Source organism: Canis lupus, chromosome 28 (genome assembly GCF_003254725.2).
Source record: "Canis lupus dingo isolate Sandy chromosome 28, ASM325472v2, whole genome shotgun sequence".
In the NCBI taxonomy this organism is placed as follows: Eukaryota; Metazoa; Chordata; class Mammalia; order Carnivora; family Canidae; genus Canis; species Canis lupus.
Genome location: NC_064270.1, coordinates 9,731,863 through 9,759,374, shown reverse-complemented (window position 1 = coordinate 9,759,374; position 27,512 = coordinate 9,731,863). Strand labels below are relative to the sequence as shown.

Sequence of the window (27,512 nt, the reverse complement as noted above, 5' to 3'; positions counted from 1 at the left end):
ATATGTGCTTTATCTTGCAAACTAAAATAATGCATCCTGAGGACACGTCCAACCTATATTTACAGAGTATCCTCTGTAGGTCCAATAGGAGTTGTAGACTTAGAAATGTAGTAGGTTCTTAATAAAATATTATATTCGGTTCAATATATTCAGTAACGAGCCATAGTGTCCAGGAAGGTGAGCATCAGCATGAGAGGAGGCAGGCAGGAGACACTGAGAGAAGCAGGCTTAGCATCTGGCTCTCCCCCTCCAGGCCTGCTCTGTCTGGTGGTGAAGCTCTGCCTATCTCTCGGTTCTTCACTTGTGACTGTCTGCTTTCTGTCTTAGGTAGCCAGAGGGGAAATGAGATACAGTGGACAAGGTGCTCTGCGTCTCTTCTGTGGCTTTGGAAGATGCAATTTGGGCAGTAGCTTGTCATTGGTCTCAATCTTTCTATCAGTGCAATGGGCAAAGGCCCTGAGAATTCAGAGGTGAATGAACAGCCTCTGGATGTGAGGTTACTATGTGTACAGTAACCTATGTGTATAGTCTGTGTGATCATGAAAAGCAATGCCTATAGGCATGTAGCAGGAGTGGTGGGTCTGTGTCTCTCCATCCTTAGGCACCACTGATGTGCACAGCTGTGCAGTGTATATAGATGCACATGTGTGTTCTTGGCTCTTTCCTGTAGGAATCTTGTGGGCCTTTCACTGAACCTGCAGAATCAGGGGACTCTGCACTTGCCCCATGGGAGAAAAGAGAAAGTTGTTTAGAAATGTCAAGATGGGGGATCCCTGGGTGGTGCAGCGGTTTGGCGCCTGCCTTTGGCCCAGGGCGTGATCCTGGAGACCCAGGATCGAATCCCACATCGGGCTCCCGGTGCATGGAGCCTGCTTCTCCCTCTGCCTGTGTCTCTGCCTCTCTCTCTCTCTCTCTCTGTGACTATCATAAATAAATAAAAAATTAAAAAAAAAAAAAGAAATGTCAAGATGGAGTCCCTAATTCACATTCTGGTTCCAAGCTTATAAATTGACATCATATATATATGATGACATCATATATATATGACATCATATATATATATATATATATATATCACCTTTGTCTACAGATTTTCCCCAATAGCATCCATATAACCACCTATTCATGCTTAACTGAAAGAAACCCAAAAATGTGCCGGTATTTCTTTTTTTTTTTTTTTTTTAATTTTTTATTATTTATGATAGTCACAGAGAGAGAGAGAGAGGCAGAGACATAGGCAGAGGGAGAAGCAGGCTCCATGCACCAGGAGCCCGATGTGGGATTTGATCCCGGGTCTCCAGGATCGCGCCCTGGGCCAAAGGCAGGCGCCAAACCACTGCGCCACCCAGGGATCCCATGTGCCGGTATTTCTGAGCCTATCAGGAAGGCCAGCCTCACTGTCACTATAAGCCTCAGATTCAGGAGTTGGAGACTGACCTGTGTATATGTTTGTGCAGGTCGTAACAGTGGAGCCTGGGATGCTAAGTCATCTTCTCCTGCTGCACCATCCCCACTGCCCAGGGCTGGGTGAGTACCTGCTGTGCAGGACAGCTCTGTGAGATGTGAGTGGATGGTCTCCACCACTGTTGTGGGCGGGCCTACCTGGAATCCACAAAGGGGTCCAGCCTGCAAATCTGGGGGGAAGTGGGTGCTTTTCTGCTATTTCCATCCAGAAGGGCATACCTGCCCGAGCACAGATATAGGTGTACCTCACATTACAATAGGTGTGTTCCTAAAAGATGTAGAAATGAAACCCCGCTGCCCTGTTCTTCTCTACCCCTATGGCATGCTTCAAGTCGGACTAGGGGTCCCCTGCTGAAATTAAGACTAACAGTCTTTCCTTTCCTAAATTTTTAGTTAAATTGACTTGTGTTCTGTAAGACAGAAGCTCCAGCATCTGAATAGTTTTGAGACCCATAAGCAAGTTTCATCTTTACTTTCGACTCCTCCACTTCTCTTTCAAGTAGTTAGTGAGCTATAAACAAACACATACATACCCAACAGCATACACTGGGTTGTTCAATCAAGGCCACACTGCTGAGATTCCTTTCAAAGGTGATACAAGAGAGTCATTCTTTCTTATTGGATTTAAAAGAGCTTTGTAAACTGTTAGGAGATATAATATGTTAATATCACAAAGGGACCCCATAATTTTATATTGTTTCAATAGGTTAGTTTAAAAGTATGCTTAAATATGTGCAAAGCTGGCCTGCATGATTATAAACTTAATTCTACTTAAAGACATTATTTAAAAAAAAAGACATTATTTTTTATTTTTTAAGATTTATTCATTTATTTGAGAGAGAGAGAGAGAGAGCACATGCGGGAGATAGGGGGGTATAGAGGGGCAGGGGAAGAGAAAATCTTGAGCAGACTCCATACTGAGCTTGGAGCCCAACACAGGGCTTAATCTCATCACTCTGAGATCACCACCTAAACCAAGAGTCAGACCTAGAGTCAGGAAGCTTAATCTCCTGAGCCACCCAGGCACCCCAAAGCAAAGACATTCTTAAATTCAAGGGTTTAACCAAAACTTCTCGCTTGGCTCAGCTTTATCGTTTTGGGTAAGTTACTTAAACTCTCTGAGCCACAGTTTCCCAATCTCTAAAATGTAACAATAATAGCCATTTTTAGAGGTCACTGTGAGGTTTAAATAACATATGAAAAGCCTTAACCCAGTGCCAGGCACTTAAGAATTGTTAGTGTTCTTCCCCCAATCTTCCAGCTCTCAGCCAAAAACAAAGTGAGAGAGAGAAAAGGTGAGAGTGTCTTTAAAATAAACACAGAAGAGAAGCATACACCCTTACAGTATGAGATTACAGTCTCTACCAAAACAAACCAGAACATTAGCTCAAAAAGCCCCTTCAGGACCAGAGATCACAAAGGTTTTCACATTTATGTTGGTCTTAGATTTCTCTGTTCGGGATGAAATCCTAGGCAGATGTCAAGTAGAAAATGTCACTAGAGGCAGGGCAGCAGTTGGCAGGGGAGGTGCCTGCGGTAGCCTCACCCGCCAGGCTGTCCGCCTATCTCCACCCGAGGCCCTGGGCTATAGCCCGAGGGTGCTGTTGGAGGATGGGAGGGCTCTGCATACATGCCTTGAAAATACTGATGCTAGTCCTCATTTTATAGATGAGGAAACTAAAGCTCCAACCAGCCTTACAGGCAAGAGAAAGAGGCCTGATGTCACAGAGTAATCAGCAGCAGAACTGGAACGAGAATTGTTTTCCTGACTCCCTGACAACTGGCGCTCCTATTTATCCCCAATTAACTCTTTGCCATCTGTCCATGGACCCTATCTGAAGCTAGGAGGATCACAGCTAAATCCTGTTTCCATCCCCCTTGGCCTTCAAGGACAGTCTTTCAACACACTCATACCATGTTTATTATTCTAGTTTAGATTTGAAAGTAAAATGATAAGTAGTCAGCTCTACTTTATCTTTGTTATGTTTTAACAAAGCCCAATCTTTTTATCCCTCAGGAAAAAACCAGTTACACCACTGAAGACAGTAAGTTAATTTTGCATTTAAATGTGTTTCATATCTCCTGCAATGCTTATTCTTGTTCTCTTATTTAAAATTGACAATGAAAAAAAAAAAATAAAATTGACAATGCTTCCAGATAAGGTGAACGCAGCAATCTTAGCAACTGAAATTGCTGCCCAGACTACCCAAGAGAAATTCAGTGTTCTTGGTTAGCCAGGGAAGATGCTGCGTGGGAGGAGCTTATCCTCACTTGACCCAGGGTGGCTTCACTGAGTGTGAGCGGCAGATCCAAGGTGGAAGCCAGGCTCCCTGCCTCCCCTGACATCTGTCTTCCCCACAGGGAGCCCCTGTGTCTGCTTTCCATCTGCTGGTCTGGGAGCTAATGGTGTATCAGGCACACATTGGCCTGACTAACCTCAGATTCTGGCCAGAATTTTCGGGGAACCTGGGCCAGCCCACTATTTGAGGAAGCCCACCTGGACCTAGTACCTGCTCTGTAACCTGACATTTACAGTCATTTAGCAAACACTGAGGTGGAGCCCTAAGACCAAAGCCAGGTGACACTTTCCCACTATGCAAGACCTACTGGCCAGCAGCTACTGGGGACCACAGTATCCATCAACCCTGTTGACAGAGCCAGGAAGTCCCTAGTCCATTGTCACTTATTGGAAAGGTTGGTCTGGGAACTGTGTGTTTTTTATTGTTGTGATTGAAAGAATAGCTATGATCAAAGAAATGTTCTCCCTAAATATTTATTTTAATTATATCTCTTTAACATTTATTTCCACATTCTACTGTATTGAATATCCTTGCCTTTTTTTTTTTTTAAATAGACTCCAGTTGCCTCTACACAGAATGCCTCAAGCATTTGTGAAGGTAAACTATATTATTCTGAAGGCTGAATATATCCTCTTACAGTTATTTTAATTAAGGATTTGTACATAAGTGTATTTCTAAATTGCTTTCACTGTTTATAAGGCAATAACAAAATGGCCTTCACTTTGCAATGAGTAGTAAGGACCTGAGCTTTCAGTCCAGTGTCTTTGGGGCAAGGCTATAGTTTATATGCCCCAAACCTGCCTGTTTGTAGACATATGACTTGCTAGAAACAGTACCATCACTTCACATAGATATGAGGCCTTATTCAGAGCTATTCACATTTCTTAGAACTAATAGCTTAGTTCAGGTAATGAAATTTTTAAAAATCTGCTTATTTGAAAAAGTTCTTATGCTGTTTTCAAAATTTTTTTTCTGAATTCAAATGTCTGTTTTAGTACATCTCCAAATGTTTTCCTTCATCTTATCATATCCTAAAAACCTAATATATATTCTTTTAATTCGAATTTTCCCATTTGAAAATTACTCATATTTGAAAAATACCAGAGAAAAAAAAAGAGAAAGAAGTAAGAATGATCCATAATCTCAACACTTAAAGCACTATACGGAAGTTAAAGTCCTGAACTCATCTAATTCACAACTGAAGCTACCCAATGTTAAAGCTGAGTGAGTGTTCTCACCATTTCCTGAGTTAACATGGGCACATATACATAAAATGTCCTGGTTTCTCTGGTGATGGTTGGTGGACATTTTCTGAATGTGTTCTACAACTTGCCTGTCTGCTTTAATTGCTCCACTGGGGATTTTTTACATCTATTTCCCACATCTTTTCTCCTCCAGGTTATTTCAGAGATATCATTGCCTTTCTGGTGTCATGCTTTTGTCCGCTTGTCCTTTGATGCTTTTGTCTTGCTGTCCTTCCATTCCTTACAGTTTTCCATGCTTGTTGAACAGTGAGCTCAAATAATAGTGGAGCCTTAGGGTAAGCCTCTGCAGGAAATAAGCTCAACCTCGTGCAGATTCCATTGGCTTCAGGGGACTTTGAAATCCAGCAGAGAAAGAGCTTGTGAATGCCCCCACGCAGCTTGGGTGTCCACACTGCCAAAGGGCTCCTAGTGCAAGAGCTTGGCATTTCATCTGTTTTGTGACTTGTTTTAAGAACAGAGGCAACCATCATCCAAACCCAATGTGGGTAAGCAGCCTCTTCTTACCTAGGAAGGAAGCCTCCAAGATGCAGAGGCAAAGCGAGATGGTCAAAGCTCAGCAGCTGTAGGAATCAAGTGTATTTACTATTTCTGCCTTCTGAAATTGTTTTTTTTTTTTTTTTTTTTTTTTTTTGCCTTCTGAAATTGTAAGCTGTAAAGTCATGAACAAAACATCTCACACAGCTGTTCAAAGAAACTTGCCACAGACTTAAAACATTCTTAAGGGATTCAAGGCTTCTGAATTTTGCTGCAATACAAGAAACTCCAAAGTCTATCTTACCATTTATTTGAATCTTTGAGTTTGCACTACTTTTATTCCTTTTGAGTTCCTGTAATGGAAAACCAAGAGTTCACCTTTCTTCCATGTGGGACACATACCCATAGACATATCCAGATTTGACAAACCCCAAACCAAATTTGAGGTAGAATTAGCATGAAAGTGATTTATAATCAGATTATCAGTGGTTCAGCAGTAAAGTTCACTGCGTTCAATATAAATTTCTTACATTTCAGGTTATACCCATTTCCCTATATACTGATTATAACTCCACCCTTTCGTCTTCCACTCAGAAAAACAAATGAAACGCAAGTGAGATTAACATTATTATAAGGATGACCTTGAATTTGTTCAATTAACTTTTTTAAAAGAGTAGATTATTTGCAAACTCTGATATGTACCTCTTATCAGTAAAAATTACTTATACCACCTCTTATGACTAATGAAGATACTCCAGGGTGTTATAACATTTGTGTAGGGGATACCGGTGTGGTTCAAACTTGTTCGTTTCAGGTTGCCACCTGTACTCACACGCTTAAAGGTCCACCCCACAGGCTCAGTCCCCACGTATATTGCCACAGAATGGTAAGATGTGCCTGTAACGCCTCTGGGGAGGAGTCCTGGTCCTAATAGTACAAACACATCACCAGACCGCCAGATGCAGAAACAGATAGTGTCCCGGTGAAAGACATATTCATGGGAAGACATCAAACCAAATCCTGGTCTCCTCAGTTGGTGTTGCTGGGTTTGGACATGGAGATAGACATTTCATTTTAGCCTAATACGAGAATTTTCTTAATGCAGAAAAACCTATACCTGCTGAACGCCACCGAACATCTAGTCACAGACAAGAAAATATGCAATCATCAATGTTTCCTCCTACCCAGAAGTAAGAAACCTTTCTTTTAAAAATAAGTTTCCTGACACTTTTATTGTTAGACTACATAGTGACACTGGTTTATAGTGCTTGGTATAAAAATCTGACATTTCATTGCATTGCAATTAAATTTTTTAATTTTAATTTTATTTTATTTACATTCAATTAATATATAGTGTATTACTATTTCAGAGGTAGAGTTCAGTGATTCATCAGTTGTATATAATACCCAGTGCTCATTAAATTTTAAAAGGTGTTGAGCAGGTGAAAACTTTAAAAGAACTGCTGGGAATCACAAAGACCTAATATTTGGGTTAAGTATTGGTCTCAACGAAAATCTAACACTTTAATCAAGTCTCTTCCTTTTTAAAAACTGAAGGGGACAGTGTTACTTAAGTTGAAGACTTTGGTGCCTTTCCTATCTTTAGATATGTTTTATTGGTCATTTGTGTTAATTCCTTTGTGGTGGCTCTGCTCAGAGTATCTTCACTGCAAGTAAAATGTTGAACTTACTCATCTTGTGCTTTGCCCTTTAATTAATATGAAAATTCTTCCTTTCAGACAAATCCATCACAAACCCATACCTCTGCCAAGTAAGTACAATGAAGTCGCGAAAAGCATATTCAGATAGTGGGTAAGGCTGGATATTCCTCTCTGAGCAACATTTCCAGCTGGAGGATGTTAGTTCCTCTCTTGTTTGTTTCCTTTCCTGTTAAGTGGAGCCAAGAGTATTTATTTCATAGAGCTATTTTCAAAAGTAAATAAATTTGGGGTGATTTTTACTTTCTATTTTTTAAATATTGATTGAATATTTTACTGATCATATTGGTCATCTTTTACACTTAATTTTTAAATAAAAACAGTACAACTTTTTTCAAAATAAGGAGATTAAGTACCTGGTATAGTGCTTTGAATATAGAAGGTCTTCAGTAAATGATAGCTATTTAAATTAAATCTAAAATGCATTTTGATGCTCATAAAATATATCCCTAAAAGCTACCCCCAAAAGATTTGGGGGGCACTGGATGGGTCAGTCAGTTACACGTCTGCCTTTGGCTTAGGTCATAATCTCAGGGTCCTGGGATTAAGCCCCACATCAGGCTCAGCAGGGCATCTGCTTTTCCCTCTCCTCTGCCCCCTCCTCACTGCTCATGCTCTCTCTTTCCCTCAAAAAACAAAAAACAAAACAAAAACAAAACAAAACAAAACCTAAAAAAAAAAGATTTGACAAATACTCTGGATAATTTTCCCAAAGCAAATAGTACCTCACCCTAAAAATATATGAAGTCAGTCTTGTAGAACATAACTGCCCAAACTTTGATTTGCCTTCTACTCAATGGAGGAAAAATGAAAAACAAAACAAAACAAAACCCTACCTTGCATGGGTCATTAGGAAAATATTCCAAAATAAGCAGGATGTGGTACATTTAAATAAAGAGAGTAATTGTTATAAATAAACAATTTATGTGCACTTATCTTAAACATTAATCAGATTTTTAGGTTTCAATTAGATTTTTAAATTTATCTTCAACAAATGAAACTTGAAGAGCACCTAAATGGCTCAGTTGGTTTAGCATCCAGCTCTTGATTTCAGCTCAGGTCATGATCTCAGGGTCCTGATATTAAGTCCTATGCTGGGCTCCATGCTCAGTAGAGAGTTTGCTTGAGGGTTCTCTCTCCCCCACTCTCTCTGTCCCTCCCCTGACTCATGCTCTTCTAAATAAATAAATAAATAAATCTTTATTTTATTTTTTGTAAGATTTTATTTATTTATTTGAGAGAGAGAGAAAAAGATAGAGTAGGAACAGGAAGATGGGCAGAGGGAGAGGGGGCTCCCCACTGAGTAGGGAACCTTACTCAAGGACTCTATCCCAGGACCCTGAGATCATGATCTGAGCTGAAGGCAGACACTTAACTGAGTCACCCAGGTACCCCTAAAATAAATAAATAAATAAATAAATAAATAAATAAATAAATAAATAAATAAATCTTTTTTAAAAATTTAAAAATAAATGAAACTTAAACTAAATATATGTATATATCTTTTTAAATTCTGAACATCAACTGCAAATGGTTTGGCTATAAAAATCTTATTTTTCACTATATAAAGCTTTATTATACTTTTTATTGTTTTTCAGCCTAAGTCATTCTTTCAATGAACAAATACTTATTAACCATCTGTCACATGCCAGGCACTGTTCTAGACACAGGGTATATACATCATTGAATAAAACAAATAAACCCTTGCCCTTATAACAACTAGATAAATCATATAATTTCAGGCAAATGCTAAAGTGCTATAAAGAAAAAGAAATCAAGATGGCAGGGGGTAGGGTCACAAAGAGTAAGGAAGGAAATGAAGTCTGCTATTCTGGATGGGCAGTCAGGGAAGGCCTTATTTGTAAAATGGGGTCTAATAGCTCCTCCCACAATGGGCCAACATGAGGACAAAATGAGCTGGGAAGTGGAAAACAGAACAGGACTGGTACTAATTCAAGGCTCAGCAAACATCAGCCTTGAACACCCCCAACTACTTAACCTGCAGAAACCGCCAACCACAACTTATACTGTACTGTGTGCCTTGGAAGAGCCTGACCACCCACTCTCTTTTGCTGTTCCCACCCAGGAGTACCATTCCTACCTTAGAATGAGCCCTTCCTTCACGCCCACCTGGCTGAGCCCACCAAGCCATCACTGCTCACTCCTGTTACAATGGTGGCTGTCACTTTTAAACATCCAGGACACTTTCACCAAAGTCTGTTTCTCCTACACACTTCCCTTCCTAATAAAGGACAATTCTAGTTGTTCTACTCTGCTCTAATTAAAAAACAAACAAACAAACAAACAAAAAACCTTAGAGTCCCCCTAGGACTGCTTGCTTGCTTTCTTCACACACCTTCCAGCTATTCTTTCAAAATATAATTGATGTCCAACCATCCACTGATGCCATCTGTCCTGGGCCACCATCATGTCCTGCTTGGGCTTGCAAGAACACCAAACTGACCTCTTCTCTTCTTCCCTTGCTCTCTTGGATCTATTTCCAACCCTGTAGCCAGGGGACCTTGTTGAAAGACAGACAGATCACATTCCTACTCTGTTCAAAACCCTCCAAAAGTTTCCCATACCACATTTGTTAAAGCTGAAGTCATGCTAACAGCTCCACCAGGTCCTACACATCTGTTCCCTTCCTTACCTGCTGTCTTCCATCCCTTGGTCTCTCCTTTTCCTTCCACACTCCAGGCACAGTGGTTCCCTGTCTATCCCTCAAATATGCTAGGCCCTAGTGTGCTGCTATCACTCCTACCTGGTACATTCTTTCCTGAGACAGCCACATGCTTCCTCCCCTACCCTCTCTCTTCCTGCAGATCTTACCTGAGTGTCTCTTCATGAAGCCTTCCTGACTAGCCGATTTAAACATACTGCGTGTCCAAGGCTAGTCCCCAACCCCCTTCCCTGTACTTCTCCATATACTTATGACTCTGTGATATTGTATATACATTTGCTTATGTCTTTATTGTCTATCTCACTCACTCCATTAAAACTTAAGCTCCATTAAAACTTAAGGGCAGGGCATTTTGCTGTATTGTTTGATATATCTATACATCTATCCCCAAGGTTTTGATCCATGGCAGGCACACAATGATGAATGAATGAATGAATGAATGAATGAATGAATGAATGAATGCAGTGAAGTATTTTCCCTATTTTGTGTGTCCCATATTTAGATTATAAACTCCTTGAGGAATTTCATGCCATAAGACAGCAATTCTCAAATGTTTTGGTCTCAGGACCACATTAACACTCAAAATCATTGCAAACCCAAAGAACTTTAGTTCACATGTTTCTTTCCATTGATATTTAATGTATTAATTAAAAGTGGACAATTAAAATAAAATCTTAATTAGTAGATTTATTAATCTATTTTAATTAAAACTTATATTTTTCATTTAAAAATATTAAACTCAAAAAATACATTACATGTTAACATAACATGTTTTTATGAAAAATCTTCCAAACAAAAACAATTTAGTGGGAAGAGTAGCATTGTTTTATATTTTAAGAATCTCTTTAATACCTAGAATAACAGAGACAGTTGGATTCTCACATCTGCTTCTGTATTCAAGCTGTTGCAGTGTTTTTCTAGCTGAACTTTACTAAGAAAATGGCGCTTCACAGAGATATGGGTTTAGAAAAGACCTCACAACCTCCCTGAAACAATCCTGGGATTCCTGATGTCCTCAGACCATGCTTTGAGAACCACTGCTATTAAGGATTTTTTGGTGTGTGTGTGTGTGATTTTTCAGTGTGTGTGTCCCCCGCAACATCTAGCACAGTGTTGGAGTATAGGCACACTTAACTGCTCAAGATACAATGAAGACCTGTTGATTTTTCAAATCCTTTCCAGGATTTCCAGAAGGAGGAAGCCCAACTGTAGATGGCCTATTTTCATCTAACCCTCATTTGTCAGAACAGGTATGAATGAACTCTTATTATTACCATTAAACTGCAGGAAAAGGAATGTCTTCTAATGTCTTCTTATAAGGAATTTAGGGTGAAGCTTGAGGACAGACTATCTTTTAAGTCAGCTTGAGAGTTGTCATTTGCTAATAGGTACAGAATGCATTTTGTTTTCAGGGATTAAGACCCTGCTCCACGTATTCCAATTTGTATTCTGGATGCCCTAAGTAATAATTTGTGTTTTTTCAAAACTAGCAAAGAAGTGTGCTATTTTTATTGTTCTTCCTTTCACAAATATTCTATTTAAACTGTGTAATTTTCGCAGAATAGATCTGTGGAGGCAATATGATATTAAAACCCATAAAGCAGCAGTTTTTTAAAAAGGGAAAGAACTCTGTGTGCCCTTGGGCAAGTCTCTCTAAGCTTTCTCAAATGTAAAAGAAGAATGATAGCATGTATCCTTCTTGCCTTCAAAGTAGTTAAAAGAATCCAGTAAGATCATACTTGGTAAAAACACTTTGGAAATTAGAAAGCACTCCACAAAGCAACAACAATAAGATCGTGATAGGGAGCTTATAACTTTTTAGGAGAAAGGAATAAATGGCTTAGGAATCTTGCAGGATTGATTGATTGATTGATAATAATGTTCAAGTACTAAGGCCAAAAAAAAAATCAATTATATAATCCTGTGATTGATCAAAGAAGCAGAGAACTCATTTTCAAATTGTTGGTTCAAATATAGTTAAGTAATGCAAACTACCTATAGTTTGGTAATGCAAAATGGGACTGTTTTCAGTGCACAGAAGGTGCCGTATTATTGAAGGACCATCTCATGCTTAGTAATGGTCTCCATTTCACAGGAAGCAGACATTCACTGCAAGCCTTGGTACGCTGGTGCCTGTGATCGGAAGTCTGCTGAAGAGGCTTTATACAGATCAAACAAGGTTTGACCATTTTTAGATCCCATATTCTGCTCTAGGCCTACAATAGGCACAGCTGTCATCCCAATAATCCGTTGACTAAATAAGTGCAACAATTATGGATTCAGGGATATTTATTTATTTATTTATTAGAGAACAATTGCCATCCCCTCCTCCTTTTCTCTCTCTCTCTCTCTTTCAAGTTTCTCCCTCTTTGTTCTTCCATCTCATTTCTACTTGTCCTTTCTTTGCAAGGATCTATAGGCTCCACTGTTCTCCAAACAATGGGAGAGAATAAGGCTCCTGGGTGAGACCTCTGTAAGGCTTGGCGCTACATGAGAGCCATTCAAGAGTGAAAAGTAACAGGCTATTTTGAATCAATGCATGGGTTAAAAGATGGAGGTCAAGATGGCAAAAAGTACCTGGAAGTAAATTTTTGGAGAGTCTAAGCCCAATCATATAGGATCACTAGGAGCGGTTTGGAAAATCCAAAGTTAAAGTGCCACTTCTCCCTTGCTTTCTCTTTCTTCCTTCCATTTTTCTTCACTTGCACCCTACTTTGTTGGAATATATAACATTTACATATTGGTTTTTGTTACCTTTGCTTTAGTCCTAGCTCTGTAATTAAATATGTTAAATGCTTTCCATCAATCCCTTTGCTGGCTTCACCAGTTATCTCTTTTTGTTTCACCAAGCTCACCTTGTAGTAAATTCTCAGGAAGGACTATATTTACATTATTATTCCCTGAGTTCTTGCACATTCAAAGCTATTCATAAGTTGATAACCTGGAGGATATCTTGGCTGGTTATAATATCCTTGTCTTGAGTTTTTAAAAGTGTTGCTCCACTGGATAGCCTTGTTTTATAGGATGCTTTTGAAAAGTTTGAAACTAATGTTATTTTCTTGCCCTTATAAATAATATCATATTTTAGTCTGAAAGCTCTGCAGACCTTTTGCTTTTAAAGTCTAATAGCTTTCCAGAATATGTCTCTGAGTTGACTTCCAGGTCAATTTTTTCAGATAGATGGAACTCCTTTTAATATGTAGATTTAAGTTTTCTCTTATTTCCAATACATTTTCTTAAACTCCAGTCTTAAAAAGCAGTTCTGCTTTATTCTATTTTTCTTTAAGATCTCAAATTACATGCATTTTGGACCTTTTTGTCTTTCTTTCATTCCAGCCACTCTGACCCTATTGTATTTCCTTTTTTTAAAATCTCCTTCTCGGGCAGCCTGGGTGGCTCAGCGGTTTAGCGCTGCCTTCAGCCCAGGACCTGATCCTGGAGACCCAGGATCGAGTCCCACGTCAGGCTCCCTGCATGGAGCCTGCTTCTCCCTCTGCCTGTGTCTCTGCCTCTCGCTCTCTCTCTCTCATGAATAAATAAATAAAAAATCTTTAAAAAATAATTTTAAAAAAATTGTCTGGGTTGCTTCCATGCCTTCCTTCAGTCTTTTATCATATCTCCTTTTAAAGATATTGTCCCTTGGGCATCTTGTAATTTCTTCATTACTGAGATAGGTTTGCCTTTCTCTTTGATTTCCTTCCTGAGTTTGATCAATTCTTGTTGCATTTCTTCTTTTTTGCTTTTTGTCTATTTTTTGTTCATAATTTTTGGATTTATGATTCTAGAACATTTATTTTTTAAAGATTTTTAATTCATTTATTCATTTTAAGCAATCTCTACACCCAATATGAGGCTCGAACTCATGACCTCTAGATCAAGAGTCTCATGCATTTCTGACTAAGCCAGGCACCCTTTGAATATTTTAGAAAAGAATTAAATTGGTATGTTGTGTTACAGTTCCTTTCTGCTTTAATATAAGTTTTAGGGAAGAGAATTTTCATCAGCTAAAATGATTTGGTTCCCAATTTCAGCTTTTTTCCTCATAGTACTTTTGAATGGAATTTGTCTCATATTTTGTTGTTCATACATAACTTGTAGACATGGTTTCTAGTTCGAGTGCCCTATATATTTAATCTTAATGTGTCCTTTCACACATTTCTAAGTGTATAAACATAACATCTTATTTCATGCATCAAAAAGCTAGCGTTGGGACGCCTGGGTGGCTCAGTGGTTGAGTGCCTGCCTTTGGCCCAGGATGTGATCCTGGGGTCCCAGGGTCGAGTCCCACATCGGGCTCCCTGCATGGAGCCTGCCTCTCCCTCTGCCTGTGTCTCTGCCTTTCTCCTCTGTGTCTCTCATGAATAAATAAATAAAACCTTTAAAAAAGAAATCTAGCATTGACTTTACTCAGGATTTTCTATAAGTATATATTTTACTGAAGTATTTTCTTGGAAAATAATAAATTGTAACCAATAATAAAAATCACATAGCTCAATAATTACCTTTTGAATATAATATAGGTATAAAATGATTTATAACCTGTGAAAACATAAGTAATACTCACCACAGTTATGTTTTCCTTTTAATAAACAGGATGGATCATTTCTTATTCGGAAAAGCTCTGGCCATGATTCCAAACAGCCATATACACTAGTTGTATTCTTTAATAAGCGAGTATATAATATCCCTGTGCGATTTATTGAAGCAACAAAGCAGTATGCTTTGGGCAGAAAGAAAAATGGAGAAGAGGTCAGTAACTTCTCTTTTAATCTAACTCTATAACTATGTATTGAGCACAATGGCATCATAGTGTATTAGATGCTAGAGAAGAGGAGAAAAGATTCAAGAGTATTTGGTGCAAAGCTCACATGCATGTCATAAAAAGAGTACAAGATAAAATACTGTGTTCAGGCAGCATGTCCTATGAGAAATCAGAAAGGAAGAAAGACTTGTATGATGTAAAGGCTGCATCTCAGTCCCTTTACCCTGCTATTTAGTGCACTCAGTCTGATTCAGTATTTTGGTTCAGGAAAACATAGAAATCAAAGTTGAAGTGTCAGTAGAATCAAGGCAGTGTCCAAAGCTCCTAAGTCAAGAACTAGGATCTCAACTCAAGTACCAAAGCAGATGACCAGGGAAAGATCAGAGGAGATGCAGAAACTTGTGTTGAAACATTATTCTGTAGCCCTAGGACCAGAATGAGCTTTTGGGCCTGTAGCAAGAGAAGAGCATTCCAGTATGTCTTGAATACTAACCAAATATTAAGTCCAACTCCTCTTTAATCTGGACCAAACTCAATGCTTACCATACATCTGTTTAGTCAGCTTGTTTTTATAAGAAAGCCCTGATATATGGGCTGGAATAATGATCTGATTATTTCTGATCATAAATGATCAGAAAGGTAGTGAAACTTGTTCTGAACTTGAATGATGGATTGAGTTTAGTAGGGAGAATGAAAGTTAAAGATAAGGAGAAAAGTGGAAAGAACAATCTAAGCAGAGAAGATAGCATTTTAAAAATCTAAGTTAAGAAATATTTTTAATACTACTTCAGAAAGAACTATACTCATTTCAAACCCAGCACTTGTTAGAAAATGTTTGAATTGAATTGTTAGAAAGTGTCATAATTGCTGAAGTGTTTGTCTTTTCCACTAGGTCTTACTCATCTCTGTATTTCCAGAACCATAGCATAGCTATCTTCAGTGGATACTTGATTAGTACTTATTAAATGAATGAATTTACTTGTTGACTGAGTGATCACAGGCAGGAGACTAGCATTTATAAAACAAACTGATAAGGCCTTCTATCAATGAGTGTATTCTTTATTTTGCTTTTTAAAAAATGTGGTAAAAACTTCTAATATCTTAAAATTTACTATATTAATCATTTTAAGTGCATAGTTTAGTAGTGTTAAATATACTTACAATGTTATAAAACAGATCTCCAGAACTTTTCATCTTGCCTATCTATGTTCATTGAAAACAACTCCCCTTTTCCACTCTCCCCCAGTCCCTGGCAATCACTTTTCTACTTTCTACATTCTACTTTCTATTTCTATGAATTTGACTACTTTAGATACCTAACATAAGTGGGATCATACCATGTTTGTCCTTTTTTTGACTGGCTTATTCCATGCAGCATTATGTCCTCAAGGCTCATCCATGTTGTACACCATGTGACAATTTCTTTCCTTTTTTGAGGCTTCATAGTATTCCATTGTATTATACACCACATTCTGTTTATCCATTCATCTGTTGATGAGCATCTGGCTATTGTTGATGGCTATTGTAAATAGTGCTGCTATGAACATGGATGTGCAAATATCTCTTTGAGACCCTTGCTTTCAGTTCTTTTGGGTATATATCCAGAAGAGGGATTGCTGGATCATATATGGTCGTTCTATTTTAAAACTTCTGAGGAACTGAAGTATTGTTTTTCATGATTTCCTCATTTTACAATCCTACCAACAGTGCACAAGTGTTCCAACTTTGCCACATGCCCACCAACACCTGTTCTTTTCTGGGATTTTTAAATAGTAGCTATCCTAATGGGTAAGAGGTGATACCTCATTGCATTTCTCTGATTTGATTTGCATTTCTCTGATAATTAGTGATTTTGAGCATTTCTTCATGTTTGTTGGCCATTTGTATATCATTGCTGGAGAAATGTCTATTCAAGTCCTTTGCCAATTTTTAAATTGGGTTATTTGATTTTTTGGTTTTGTGTTGTTGGAGTTCTTTATATATTCTAAATATAAACCCATTATGGGATATATGATTTGCAAAATATTTTCCTCCATTCCATAGGCTGCCTTTTCATTCTACTGATTATGACCTTTGATGAACAGAAGTTTTAAATTTTAATTTAGTCCTTTTTGTCTATTTTTGTTTTTGTTATGCTTTTGGTGTCATACCCAAGAAATCATTGCCAAATACAATCTCATGAAGATTTTTCCTCTTTTTCTTTTAGGAGTTTTATAGTTTTGCATTTTATTTTGCTTTTCGTAAATTCTAAGATAATTGGAAATGCAAAACTCTTGAATATGAAAACACAAACCATAGATCAAGACCAAACTTAGGTTTTAAAATATAGATTGCATTATAATTTAATACCAGTTAAACTTTAACAGAACTGTCTACTTTTCCCTACTCACAAAAACCTTCATTCTCACTGAAACCTTTATCTGACAAACCTTTTAAAAATAAATGCTCTTCAGTAGCAATCAGTTGTAGCAGATGGTGGTGATCCTAGTAGAACAGAGTGACTTTGGATGATGGCTTCATTCTAAGCCTTCCCAGGCAGGGGTCCAGTCCTTCTAAAAGAGGCTTAAGGGTGGGTGAGGTAGCTATCCTGTTTAGAGGTCCTGAAATTCTCATAAATTTTGAGCTCCCAGAGGGGCTCTGGACTCTTGTCCTGCTAAGGAAACTCTGGTAAGCAGGGATTCCTCTTGGCCTAAAGAGTCTTCATCCCTAGTACAGGATGAATATAGATCAGAACTTCACCTCACTCCCCACATCCAGCCTATAGATAGCAAAACAAATAGCATATTATTAAATGGTATCTAAAAGTGCTAACAGAGTCCATTAAAACTCTTACTTATCTATAATTAAAAGGTTATTTCTCCCATATACTGAATATCTGAATGGAAAATGAAAACTCTGGTTACATGATATCAGATATGTGGATATTGTGAAAAGTTTGTTTGCCTGTATTTGTGTTTGAGTGTATATGAGTAGAAAAAGAAACCAACTGACTGTTTAACTATTTTATTAAGTTGTTTTGGCATTAGTAGATATGGCATTCAGTAATTTTGTAGCTTTGATATGTTTGCTTTATTTTATGGACCATGAGATTTTGAGTTATTAAACAAGTTGTTTTTCTGTCCACGTATGAATATCTCAAATACAATGAATTACTGTAGCCATTTTTTTTAAAAAGCACTGAGGGGAAACTGCAACTAAGTTATGCTCAATTTTACATTCAATACGCCTCAACTCTGCTCCCTACTTCACGCATTTCAACTCACCTCAACTCCCTATTTCAAACATTTCAAGCCCCAAACATTCCAACAAAGAAATACTCAAAAATACTCAGGGACTGGATGTCTGTTTGTGTAAGTATAGCAACTCTCTCCTGTGTTTCCTGGGTTCAGAAAATACTTTTTCCCTTGGAATCCACTTCAAAGAGGCCATGCTATTTCATTTCCTGGTTCTTTAGTCCATCAATTTAACTTCCAACTGTATTCAATTTAACAACATGCTATGCCAAGCAAACAAAATGAATGTCTTTATGAATATTATAAAAGAATTTCATTGGCAATTGCAAAAGAGCTGTATGATTGAAGAGCAAGTTAAGAAATAGTGAAGATAGTTGAAGGCCCCTGTCTCTCATCTTTCCTCCTTGACCTAATATTCAAATAGCCAATTATTTAAAAGACAACTGGTATTTTATTTGAAAAAGTTGACCAGTATTCTGAGTATTTTATTCAGTATATAGATATTTGGAAGCTATCCAAATAATAAAGGCTTAAATTTTTTTTATTTTGTTTGTCTTTATATAAGAAATGAAAAGACAATAAAATCAGTTAGTGATAATTGCTAAATTTTTGGCAGTGTTGCAAAACAATTACTGCTTTTTTGAAAATGACTCTAAATGCATTTATTTATGATTATGAACTTGTAATACTTTTGTATAATCAATGCATTTCATTTCCTGCTGTATATTTATTTTATCTTTCATTTAAAATGTTGATAAATTTTCAGGAAAATATTTGTCATAACCTTAAATTAAAATCCATAGACAATAGGAGTTAGCACACAGGAAAATAAGTATGTATGGTAAGAGCTTAGCATGGATTCCATTATTGATTAACTCTAAACTAATTATTAAGTAGCTCTGGGAGCTAGAGAAAAAATGGAAATATGAGAATTTAATAAAGCTTTCTTTATTCAAAATGGAAAACAAAAACAAAACTAGCATGAATTAATCTGGGACATAACTCTCTTCTGACACTAAAACACCTAATTTATTCCATCAGTCCTTGCATTTAAGACTCGTGCAACATAACAGATAAGCTATATTTTATAAAGAATGTAGAGAAACTCAGTGTATGACAGTTTTACACTTGTTACTAAATAAAAATCCATTAAAATATTACATCATAATTCAATGAAATAATTTCTCTAAGTGGTTACACTAATTGAGGCTGCCAGTGTTTTTACTGTTACCGACTACAGGCAAGGCCAGAATCTGCCACTTTGAGGATTACAGCCTTTGTTAAATTAGACTTTTTTGGGTAGAATGTCAGCTGAGACCTAGTAACTTTGACTAACTTGAGAAAGTGGGAGCAGATTGGAGGAGCAGAGCTCAAAGTTAAATTCCAACGTTTAATTCATTTATGTTTTCTTGCTGTAGTACTTTGGAAGTGTTGCTGAAATTATCAAGAATCATCAATATAGCCCTCTGGTTCTCATTGACAGTCAGAATAATACAAAAGATTCAACAAGACTGAAATATGCAGTTAAAGTTTCATAGATTTTTTGAAAAAGGTCAACATCATCGCTTCAGACATTTTCTTTATTTCTGCTTTTGAGAAAAAGTCCCCAAACTTCATATTTTGGATTCTGAATCCTCCAGTAATAGAAGATGGAGGCAGCTACTGAAGTGGTCATCCATTTCTTTATAAGAAGCTCACATGGACTTGTTCTATTGCCTGACCTGATGAACTGTGAATATTTGGTGAGGTTGAGTTATCATGCTACTAATATTCTTCAAATAAATGCCTTTATTTAAAAGAAATAGGTGTAAAGTCTTTTTAGTCATGTATGAAAATAACCCTCTGTTTTCAAAATAAGAAAAAAAATACTCTTGGATTAAAACAAAGCTACTGGAAATTTGAGCCACCACAATGGTCACTGGTACACTAATGTAATGTCTACTGCCAATGCTTGACAATTATGTCTTGGTTGAAATTGCAATGTGTAGAAAATAAAATATAGACAATGTACAATATTTATAAGTACAGATTAAGGGGGATGTCTGTTTTGTGAGTGGGAAACTGCAACTAAGCCATGGGAGATGTATGTGAATAGGAACTTTCTAGAAGTCCTTGTCCACAATTATGTTGTTAGCTTTGTTTATTAAAAATAATTATACTTCTTTGATCTGCATGTCTATTAAATGGACCCTAAGCTTGATATAAAATTCAAAGGGGGATGAAGGCAAAAATAGGGAAACATCCCACAGAACAAGAGCAGAAAAGCAGACATTGATGAAACTAAGGAATAAAAGAGATACCATTATCAGCAGGCACATACAAGGTCTTAGATCATCCCAGAAATGTAATATACTTTGTCATATCAAAGCTTTTTATTCTACTGTGTACTTAAATGGTAAAGAAGCTACTTAAGATAAATCTAATAATTGATCACTGAGTAAGAGCAAAATCTGAAAAGATTTTGAAAGGCTGGAAGGCAGTATTTCAGAGTAACACACAGACCCACTTGTAAAGATCATTGTACTTTTAGCCGCTAGAACTGGGAGACAATGAATTTCTGGGTTTTCTTTTTAAGGTCATTCAATTTATAATACTTTGTTATGGTAGCTCTAGGAAACTCAGATAAACTGGGTTTATCTTTTGTAAAGCAAAGCATCCATTAGTAGTATGGAGTATAGGTTTCTGTTTCAGTTTTCCTCAGTGCTGTGTGGAATTATTTTCTATTTGAGTAAATTCTCACTAATTTATTCTGCTACCAAAATATTCCTGGCCCCATAACAACCTCTTTGAATCCATCCCCACTATCCTCCCCCCAGGTAGCCTAGTGAGGCTAGGTGGAGGAGAATAGCCATGAGATAATATTAATCCAGTCAAATGATACTCAGCACTGCTAGGGTACATTTCTTGGAGCAGAGGCTGGGAGAATTTATGTGAGATAAGCCAGTCTCTGCCAAGGCATCCACTTCTCCCCAGAGCTGGAGAAACACCCTATCCAAGAGAGCAGTCTCTTCTGCCTGTTACAAGAGGATGGCCTACCTACTTCTCTAAAACTTTCTTGTGCAGGTGGTATAGGCTACTCTGTGAAACTAGAGAAGCTTTTAAGAGATCTCAAAGGCCCTGTCCATGATTTGCAGTGCTTGACAAACAAATGGTTTTGCATAGGGAGATTTTCATGCAAGCTAGCAGGTAGAATAAAAGTCGCTAGTCAAGAAGTACATTGCATAGCAGCTCAAAGAAGCAATTGACTACAGTTCCTGTTTTGTGTTTCAAGGATGTTGCTAACTCCATTGCAGCTGCAGGAGGAGGAGGACTGTTCCTTTGTTCAAATGGACAATGGAAATGGGAAAAGGAGGCCTGTGGGCACCAGAGGCCTAAAGTGTGCTATAATGAGTCAGCCAGACCAATGGTTCAGATACCCTACAGTCTGGGAGCTAAACCAATCCCACTGCAGCTGTGACAGACTTGTCTAAAAGGGAGTCCCAAAGAACAGAATGTAGAGATGTGAATGGGATATGATCTTAAAGCCAAACTGAATTCCTGTTCTTCAAAATGGCCCGAAGGTGCCATATAACTCAGCCTCTATTTCTAGGTAGTATTGTAAGGAAACCACAGAAGAGCTGCCTCTCAGCAAGGCTGGTTACATTGAATGCCCTTAGCATTTAGCAACTGGGTCTAACCACAAGGTGAGGTGGTACCAGCTTCAGAGTTAGGTCTGGGTACCCTAGTCCTACCACTTATCAGTACATTATCCGCCATGTTCTTACCATTCTAAGCCTCACTTTATACAATTGTAAAATGATATCTTTCTGGTAGTGATACAAGAATTAAGATAAGCTTAGATATGTTAAATACCTGACATTTATTTATTTTTTTTTAATTTTTTTTTTTTTATGATAGTCACAGAGATAGAGAGAGAGAGGCAGAGACACAGACAGAGGGAGAAGCAGGCTCCATGCACCGGGAGCCCGATGTGGGATTCGATCCCGGGTCTCCAGGATCGCGCCCTGGGCCAAAGGCAGGCGCCAAACCGCTGCGCCACCCAGGGATCCCAAATACCTGACATTTAGTTGTGCCTAATAAATATTAATTTCTAGTCCCCTAACCAAAGTATCCTTTGCAGAGATAAAATGTAGTCTGTGGACATTCCTTCAAATAAACTGACCTATAAGTATTTTTGAACATTTAATAACTTTAATTTTGTCTCAGGAAAATCCCAAATATTTCTCCATGTCCATTATTATATAATAACTAATCTTCTGGTTATTACAAAATTCTTTAAGAATCTGATGAGAGCTTGTAGGTCTCTGCCCCAAGGAAAAAATGTGTTTATGCACACACACAAACTCTAATCAAATTTCATGAGATACATGGTCCCATAGGGCCTGTCCATGGACCACAGATCCAAAGATCCAAGGCTAAGAACCCTTGGCCTACATCTTAAAATGTGAAGCATCAAGATGCATATATTAATTCTACTAACAATCTCATTGACCACCAAGATAATTCTTCCATGAGCCAAGAAGCAAGATACTATTGTGGTTTAGTGTAAGGGATTATGAGTTAGTTGCCTCAATCTCTGTTTATAAACCATGGTCTGCCAATAATCATATGAACTTGGCCACGAGTGTCTTGGTTTCCTCATTTGTAAAATGGAGATGATAATGCAACCAACCTTATGGGGTTCTTAAATGAGTGCATTAAATATTGTAAAACTTGAAAGTGATATTTATAATTCTTTCATTCAACCACCCAACATTTACTGAGTATGTCTGTTGGTATGTATGTCAGGCAAATGAAATGCACAAATAATCTCAAGACCTTGAAGATAACCAAATAGCCACTCAAATATCTTTAAAATCAGAGTCATCACTTTATGAGAATGTCAAACAGAACTTTTATTCAGGATGGTAACTGTACTTAAAATAATGGCTGAGAATTAGAATAACCCTTAAAGGAAAATAAGTGGAATAAAAGTCCCTACTTAAAAGCACTTGTCTATTATCTCAAGTGCAAGTCTCCTCCCTTTTTAACCCTAGACAAATGTAGAACTTTTAAATTTTATCTGTTATCTCTTTTTACTTATAAATGGGCCATGTGGGCCTAGGTCTTAATCCTGCTGGCTCTGTCCTTCACTAGCTGTATCACCTTGAACAAAGTACTCAGTGCACTTATTTTTCTTATTTCCCTTGCAGGGTTTTTATGAGAATAATATATACAAATACTTATGGCAATGTAGGTCTCTGAAAATGCTATCCCCATTGTTGAAGTCTCAAATATCTCACATGTAAGTCTAGAAGCAAAAGACACAATTTGAAGATTATTGCAAGCAGGCTGTTGTAAGATGTGGGTCTAAACTCTGGTACTGACCAGTCAGTCAGTAAGTGTGTGCCTTCAGCTCAAATCATGATCTAAGGCTCCTGAGATGCAGCCTCGCATTGAACTCTCTGCTCAGCAGGGAGCCTGATTCTCCCTCTCTCTCCCCCTGCTGATCTGCCACTTGTTCTCTCTGTCTCTCTCAAATAAATAAATAAAATCTTTTTAATAGAAAGAAAGAGATATAAGGGAAATGTCTAAGGACTTAAAGGGAATGTTAACTGATCATATATGGGGAATAGGGTGAAATATGAGTCCACACTAACTCCATTGATTCAAGCCTGGATAACTGGAAGACTGGAACTGCCTCTGACTGAGAGAAAAAAGTCTGGACGGAGAGCTGATTTGTATTACATCCTTGACCATACAGTTCTAAGGTAAGAGTCTCAAATCCAGTTCATTGAATAGAATATCAGAACAAGTTAGAAGACTTACGTACAGTCTCAGTAACAGGAAAATTTATTGTATTGATCTGGCAAGAAATCTTAGAGTTCTGGAAGCTGGGGCATTAGAAGAATTGCATTAAATGTTAACACAATATTAATTATTTTACATTTTTGTTTAGTTTTCGCAATGATATAAGGAAGTAGCATTTATGAAGATTGTTCTGACAAAGTGCAGTTGAAAATTGAAAGGCTGGAGGCAGAGTGGCCACTGGATTAACTAAGGCCTGAAGTGCTGAGGCTCCAGATTAGTATGATGGGAGCAAGTAGGGGAATGGAGGAGAATCCAGAAAAGGACACTCCAGAACTTGGAAGTCAGCAAAATACATTTGAGATTCATCTGCATTGTTATGTGTATCATTAGTTGTTTCTTTTTATTGCTAAGTAGTATGCTAGTATATGGATATACATCCATTTGTTTTTCTATTCACCCATTGATGGAATTTGTTTCTGGTTTTAAAATGATGGAAGTTGCTATGAACATCTATGTGGAAGTCTTTATGTGAACATCTGTTTTCATTCCTCTTAGGTAAATACCTAAGAGTGGTAATCCTGCGTCACATGGAAAGTACATATTTAACTTTGTAAGAAACTGCCAAAATGTTTCCAAAGTAGATGTCCCATTTTACAGTGACATCAGCAATATGTGAGAGTTCTGTTGCTCCATACTCTAATCAGCACTTAATATTATCAGTATTTTATTTTATTTATTTATTTTTTTATTATTATTTTTTATATTATCAGTATTTTAATTTTAATCATTCCAGTAGGTGTGTTGTAGTATTTCACTGTGGCTTTAATTTGTGTTTTCTTGATGACTAATGATATTGAACATATTTTCATATGTACATATCTTCTTTTTTTGAAATGTCACTTCAAATCTTTTACCCATTTAAAAAATTGGGTTGTCTTTTTATTAAGTTATAAGAATATATTATATAATCTGGATACAAGTCCCTTGATGAATATATGTATTGTAAACATATTATTTTACTTCCCTGGAGTAAACCCTACTTGGTCATGATGTATCATCAATTTTATATATTGCTAATTAGATTTGTTAATACAGTGTTAAGGATTTTTGCATACATTCATAAAGGATGTTGGTCTGTAGTATTCTTATAATGTCTTCAAGTTTTAGTATCAGGTGACTGATGAACTCATAAAATGACATGAAAAATGTTCTCTTTTCTACTTTCTGAAAGAATTTGTATAGCACTGATATTATTGCTTCCTAAAATGTTTGATAGAATTCACCAACAAATTCATCTGGGCTGAGGTTTTCTTTGTGTGAAGGTTTTAAATTATGAATTCAATTTCTTTAACAGATACAGGCTATTAAGACTTTCTATTTTTTCTCTGTATTTTGTTTATATCTTCCACTAATTTGTCTAATTCAAATAGAATGTCAAATTTACATAAAGTTGATACTAATATTCTCATATAATCCTTTTAAGGTGTGTGGGGTCTGTAATAGTATCCCCTCTTTCAGTCCTGATGTTGGCAATATATATCTTCTTATTTTCTTCAGTCCAACTAAATATCATTTTTATGATTTTTTCCAAAGAACCAAATTTTGGTTTCACTAATTTTCTCTGTTGTCTGTTTTCTATTCATTAATTTTCATAGATGCCTTTATTATTTCTTCCTTCTTCTTATTTTGGGTTTAATTTGCTCTTCTTTATGTGCTTTCTTAAAATGGAAGCTTACATAAATGAGTTTAAACCTTTATTGTTTTCTAATATAACTTTTTAAAACTGAAAGTTTCCCTCCAAGCACAGCTTTAGAACATCCCACAAATTTTAATATAGTTTTCTCAATTTTATTCACTTCAAAACATTTTCAAATTTTGTGGGGTTTTTTTTTTATTTAAACCATTGGTTGATCAGAAAAGTGCTATTTAATTTCTAACATCTGACAGGTTTCCAAATATTTTTCTGAGGTTGATTTCTATTATAGACAGAAAATAGTCTGTATGAATTCAATTCTTTTAAATTTATTTCAATTTATTTATGGAAAATTGGAATGATCTAGTGGATGTCCCATGTATATTTATAAAGAAGTATGGAGTGTTATAAAATTTCATGTAGCTCAAGTGGATTGGTAGTGTTGCTCAAATCTTTTATGTCCTTACTGATCTGATTTTTTTGCCTAATTACTCTACAGAGAGCGTTGAAAACGCTAACTATACCTGTGGATCTCTCTTTGTAATTCTGTCAGTTTTGCTTCATATATTTTAAAGCTTTGGTATTATGTGCAGAGATCTTTAGAATTGTTTTATCTTTTTTACAATTTTATTTAAATTCAATTTGCCAACATATAGTATAACACTCAGTACTCATCACATCATGTGCCCTTCTTAATGCCCATCACTCAGTTACTCTATCCCCTTACCCAGCTCCCCTTCTGCGACCTTTGTCTGTTTCCCAGAGTTAGGATTCTCTCATTTTGTCTTCCTCTCTAATTTTTACCCATTCACTTTCCCCCCTTCTCTTATGGCCCCCTGCATTACTTCTTATATTCCATATATGAGAGAAACCATATAATAATTGTCTTTTTCCGACTGACTTATTTCACTCAGCATAATACCCTCCAGGTCTATCCACATCAATGTAAGTGGTAGGTATTCATCCTTTCTGATGGCTGAGTAATATTCCAGTGTGTATGTGTGTACACATATATATCTCACATCTTCTTTATCCATTCATCTGTTGAAGGACATCTCAGCTCCTTCCACAATTTGGCTATTGTGGACATTACTGTTATGAACACTGTGGTGCAGGTGTTTCACTGTATCTGTATCTTTGGGGTAAATACCCAGTAGTCCAATTGCTAAGTCATTGGATAGCTCTATTTTTAACTTCTTGAGGAACCTTCACACTGTTTTCCAGATGGCTGCACCAGCTTGCATTCTCACCAACAGTGCAAGAGTGTTCCCCTTTCTCCATATCCTTGCCAACATTTGCTGTTTCCTGTCATGTTAATTTTATCCATTCTCACTGGTGTAAAGTGGTATCTTATTGTGGTTTTGACTTGTATTTCCCTGATGGCAAGTGATGTGGAGCATTTTTTTCATGTGTTTGTTGGCCATATGTAGGCCTTCTCTGGAGAAATGTCTGTTTATGTCTTCTGTCCATTTCTTGACTGGATTGTTTATTTCTTGTATGTTGTTTTTTGGGTGGTCTATAAGTTCTTTATAGATCTTTCATACTAGCCCTTTATCTGCTATGTCACTTGCAAATATCTTCTCTCATTCTGTAGGTTGCCTTTTAGTTTTGTTGACGGTTTCCTTTGCTGTGCAGAAGCTTTTTATTTTGATGAAGTCCCAATAGTTCATTATTGCTTTTTTTTCCCTTGTCTTTATAGATGTACCTTGCAAGAAGTTACTGCAGCAGAGGTAAAAAAAGGTTGCTGCCTGTGTTCTCCTCTAGAATTTTGATGGATTCCTGTCTCACATTTAGATCTCTCATCTATTTTGAGTTTATCTCTGTGTATAGTATAAGAAAGTGGTCCAGTTTCATTCTTTTGCATGTGACTATCCAATTTTTCCAACACCATTTATTGAAGAGACTGGGTTGTTTTTGTTTTTTTTTTTCCTGATTGGATATTCTTTCCTACTTTGTCAAAGATTAATTGACCATACAATTGAGGGCCCATTTCTGGTTCTCTATTCTCCATTGATCTATGGGTCTGTTTTTGTGCCAGTACCATACTGTCTTGATGATCACAGCTTTGTAACACAGTTTAAAGTCAGGCATTGTGATGCCCCCAGCTTTGGTTTCTTTCTTCAACATTCC

At 37.0% G+C, this 27,512-nt stretch overlaps 2 protein-coding genes across 4 annotated transcripts in view; one reads left to right on the top strand and one right to left on the bottom strand.

Moving 5' to 3' along the window:
• The window catches only part of BLNK (B cell linker), a 77,427-nt gene extending 57,726 nt beyond the window's left edge, over window positions 1-19,701 (top strand). For both annotated transcript variants that reach the window (XM_025466743.3, XM_025466745.3), the window contains 9 exons: window positions 1,458-1,527; window positions 3,482-3,509; window positions 4,319-4,361; window positions 6,609-6,693; window positions 7,243-7,274; window positions 11,087-11,154; window positions 12,000-12,083; window positions 14,498-14,653; window positions 19,318-19,701. In XM_025466743.3, the coding sequence (XP_025322528.1) occupies window positions 1,458-1,527; window positions 3,482-3,509; window positions 4,319-4,361; window positions 6,609-6,693; window positions 7,243-7,274; window positions 11,087-11,154; window positions 12,000-12,083; window positions 14,498-14,653; window positions 19,318-19,437 (686 nt within the window). In that variant the 3' untranslated portion in view covers window positions 19,438-19,701. The remainder of the gene's footprint in view (window positions 1-1,457; window positions 1,528-3,481; window positions 3,510-4,318; window positions 4,362-6,608; window positions 6,694-7,242; window positions 7,275-11,086; window positions 11,155-11,999; window positions 12,084-14,497; window positions 14,654-19,317) is intronic.
• The window catches only part of ZNF518A (zinc finger protein 518A), a 109,459-nt gene that overhangs the window by 38,707 nt on the left and 43,240 nt on the right, over window positions 1-27,512 (bottom strand). The gene's annotated exons all lie outside the window — the stretch shown is intronic.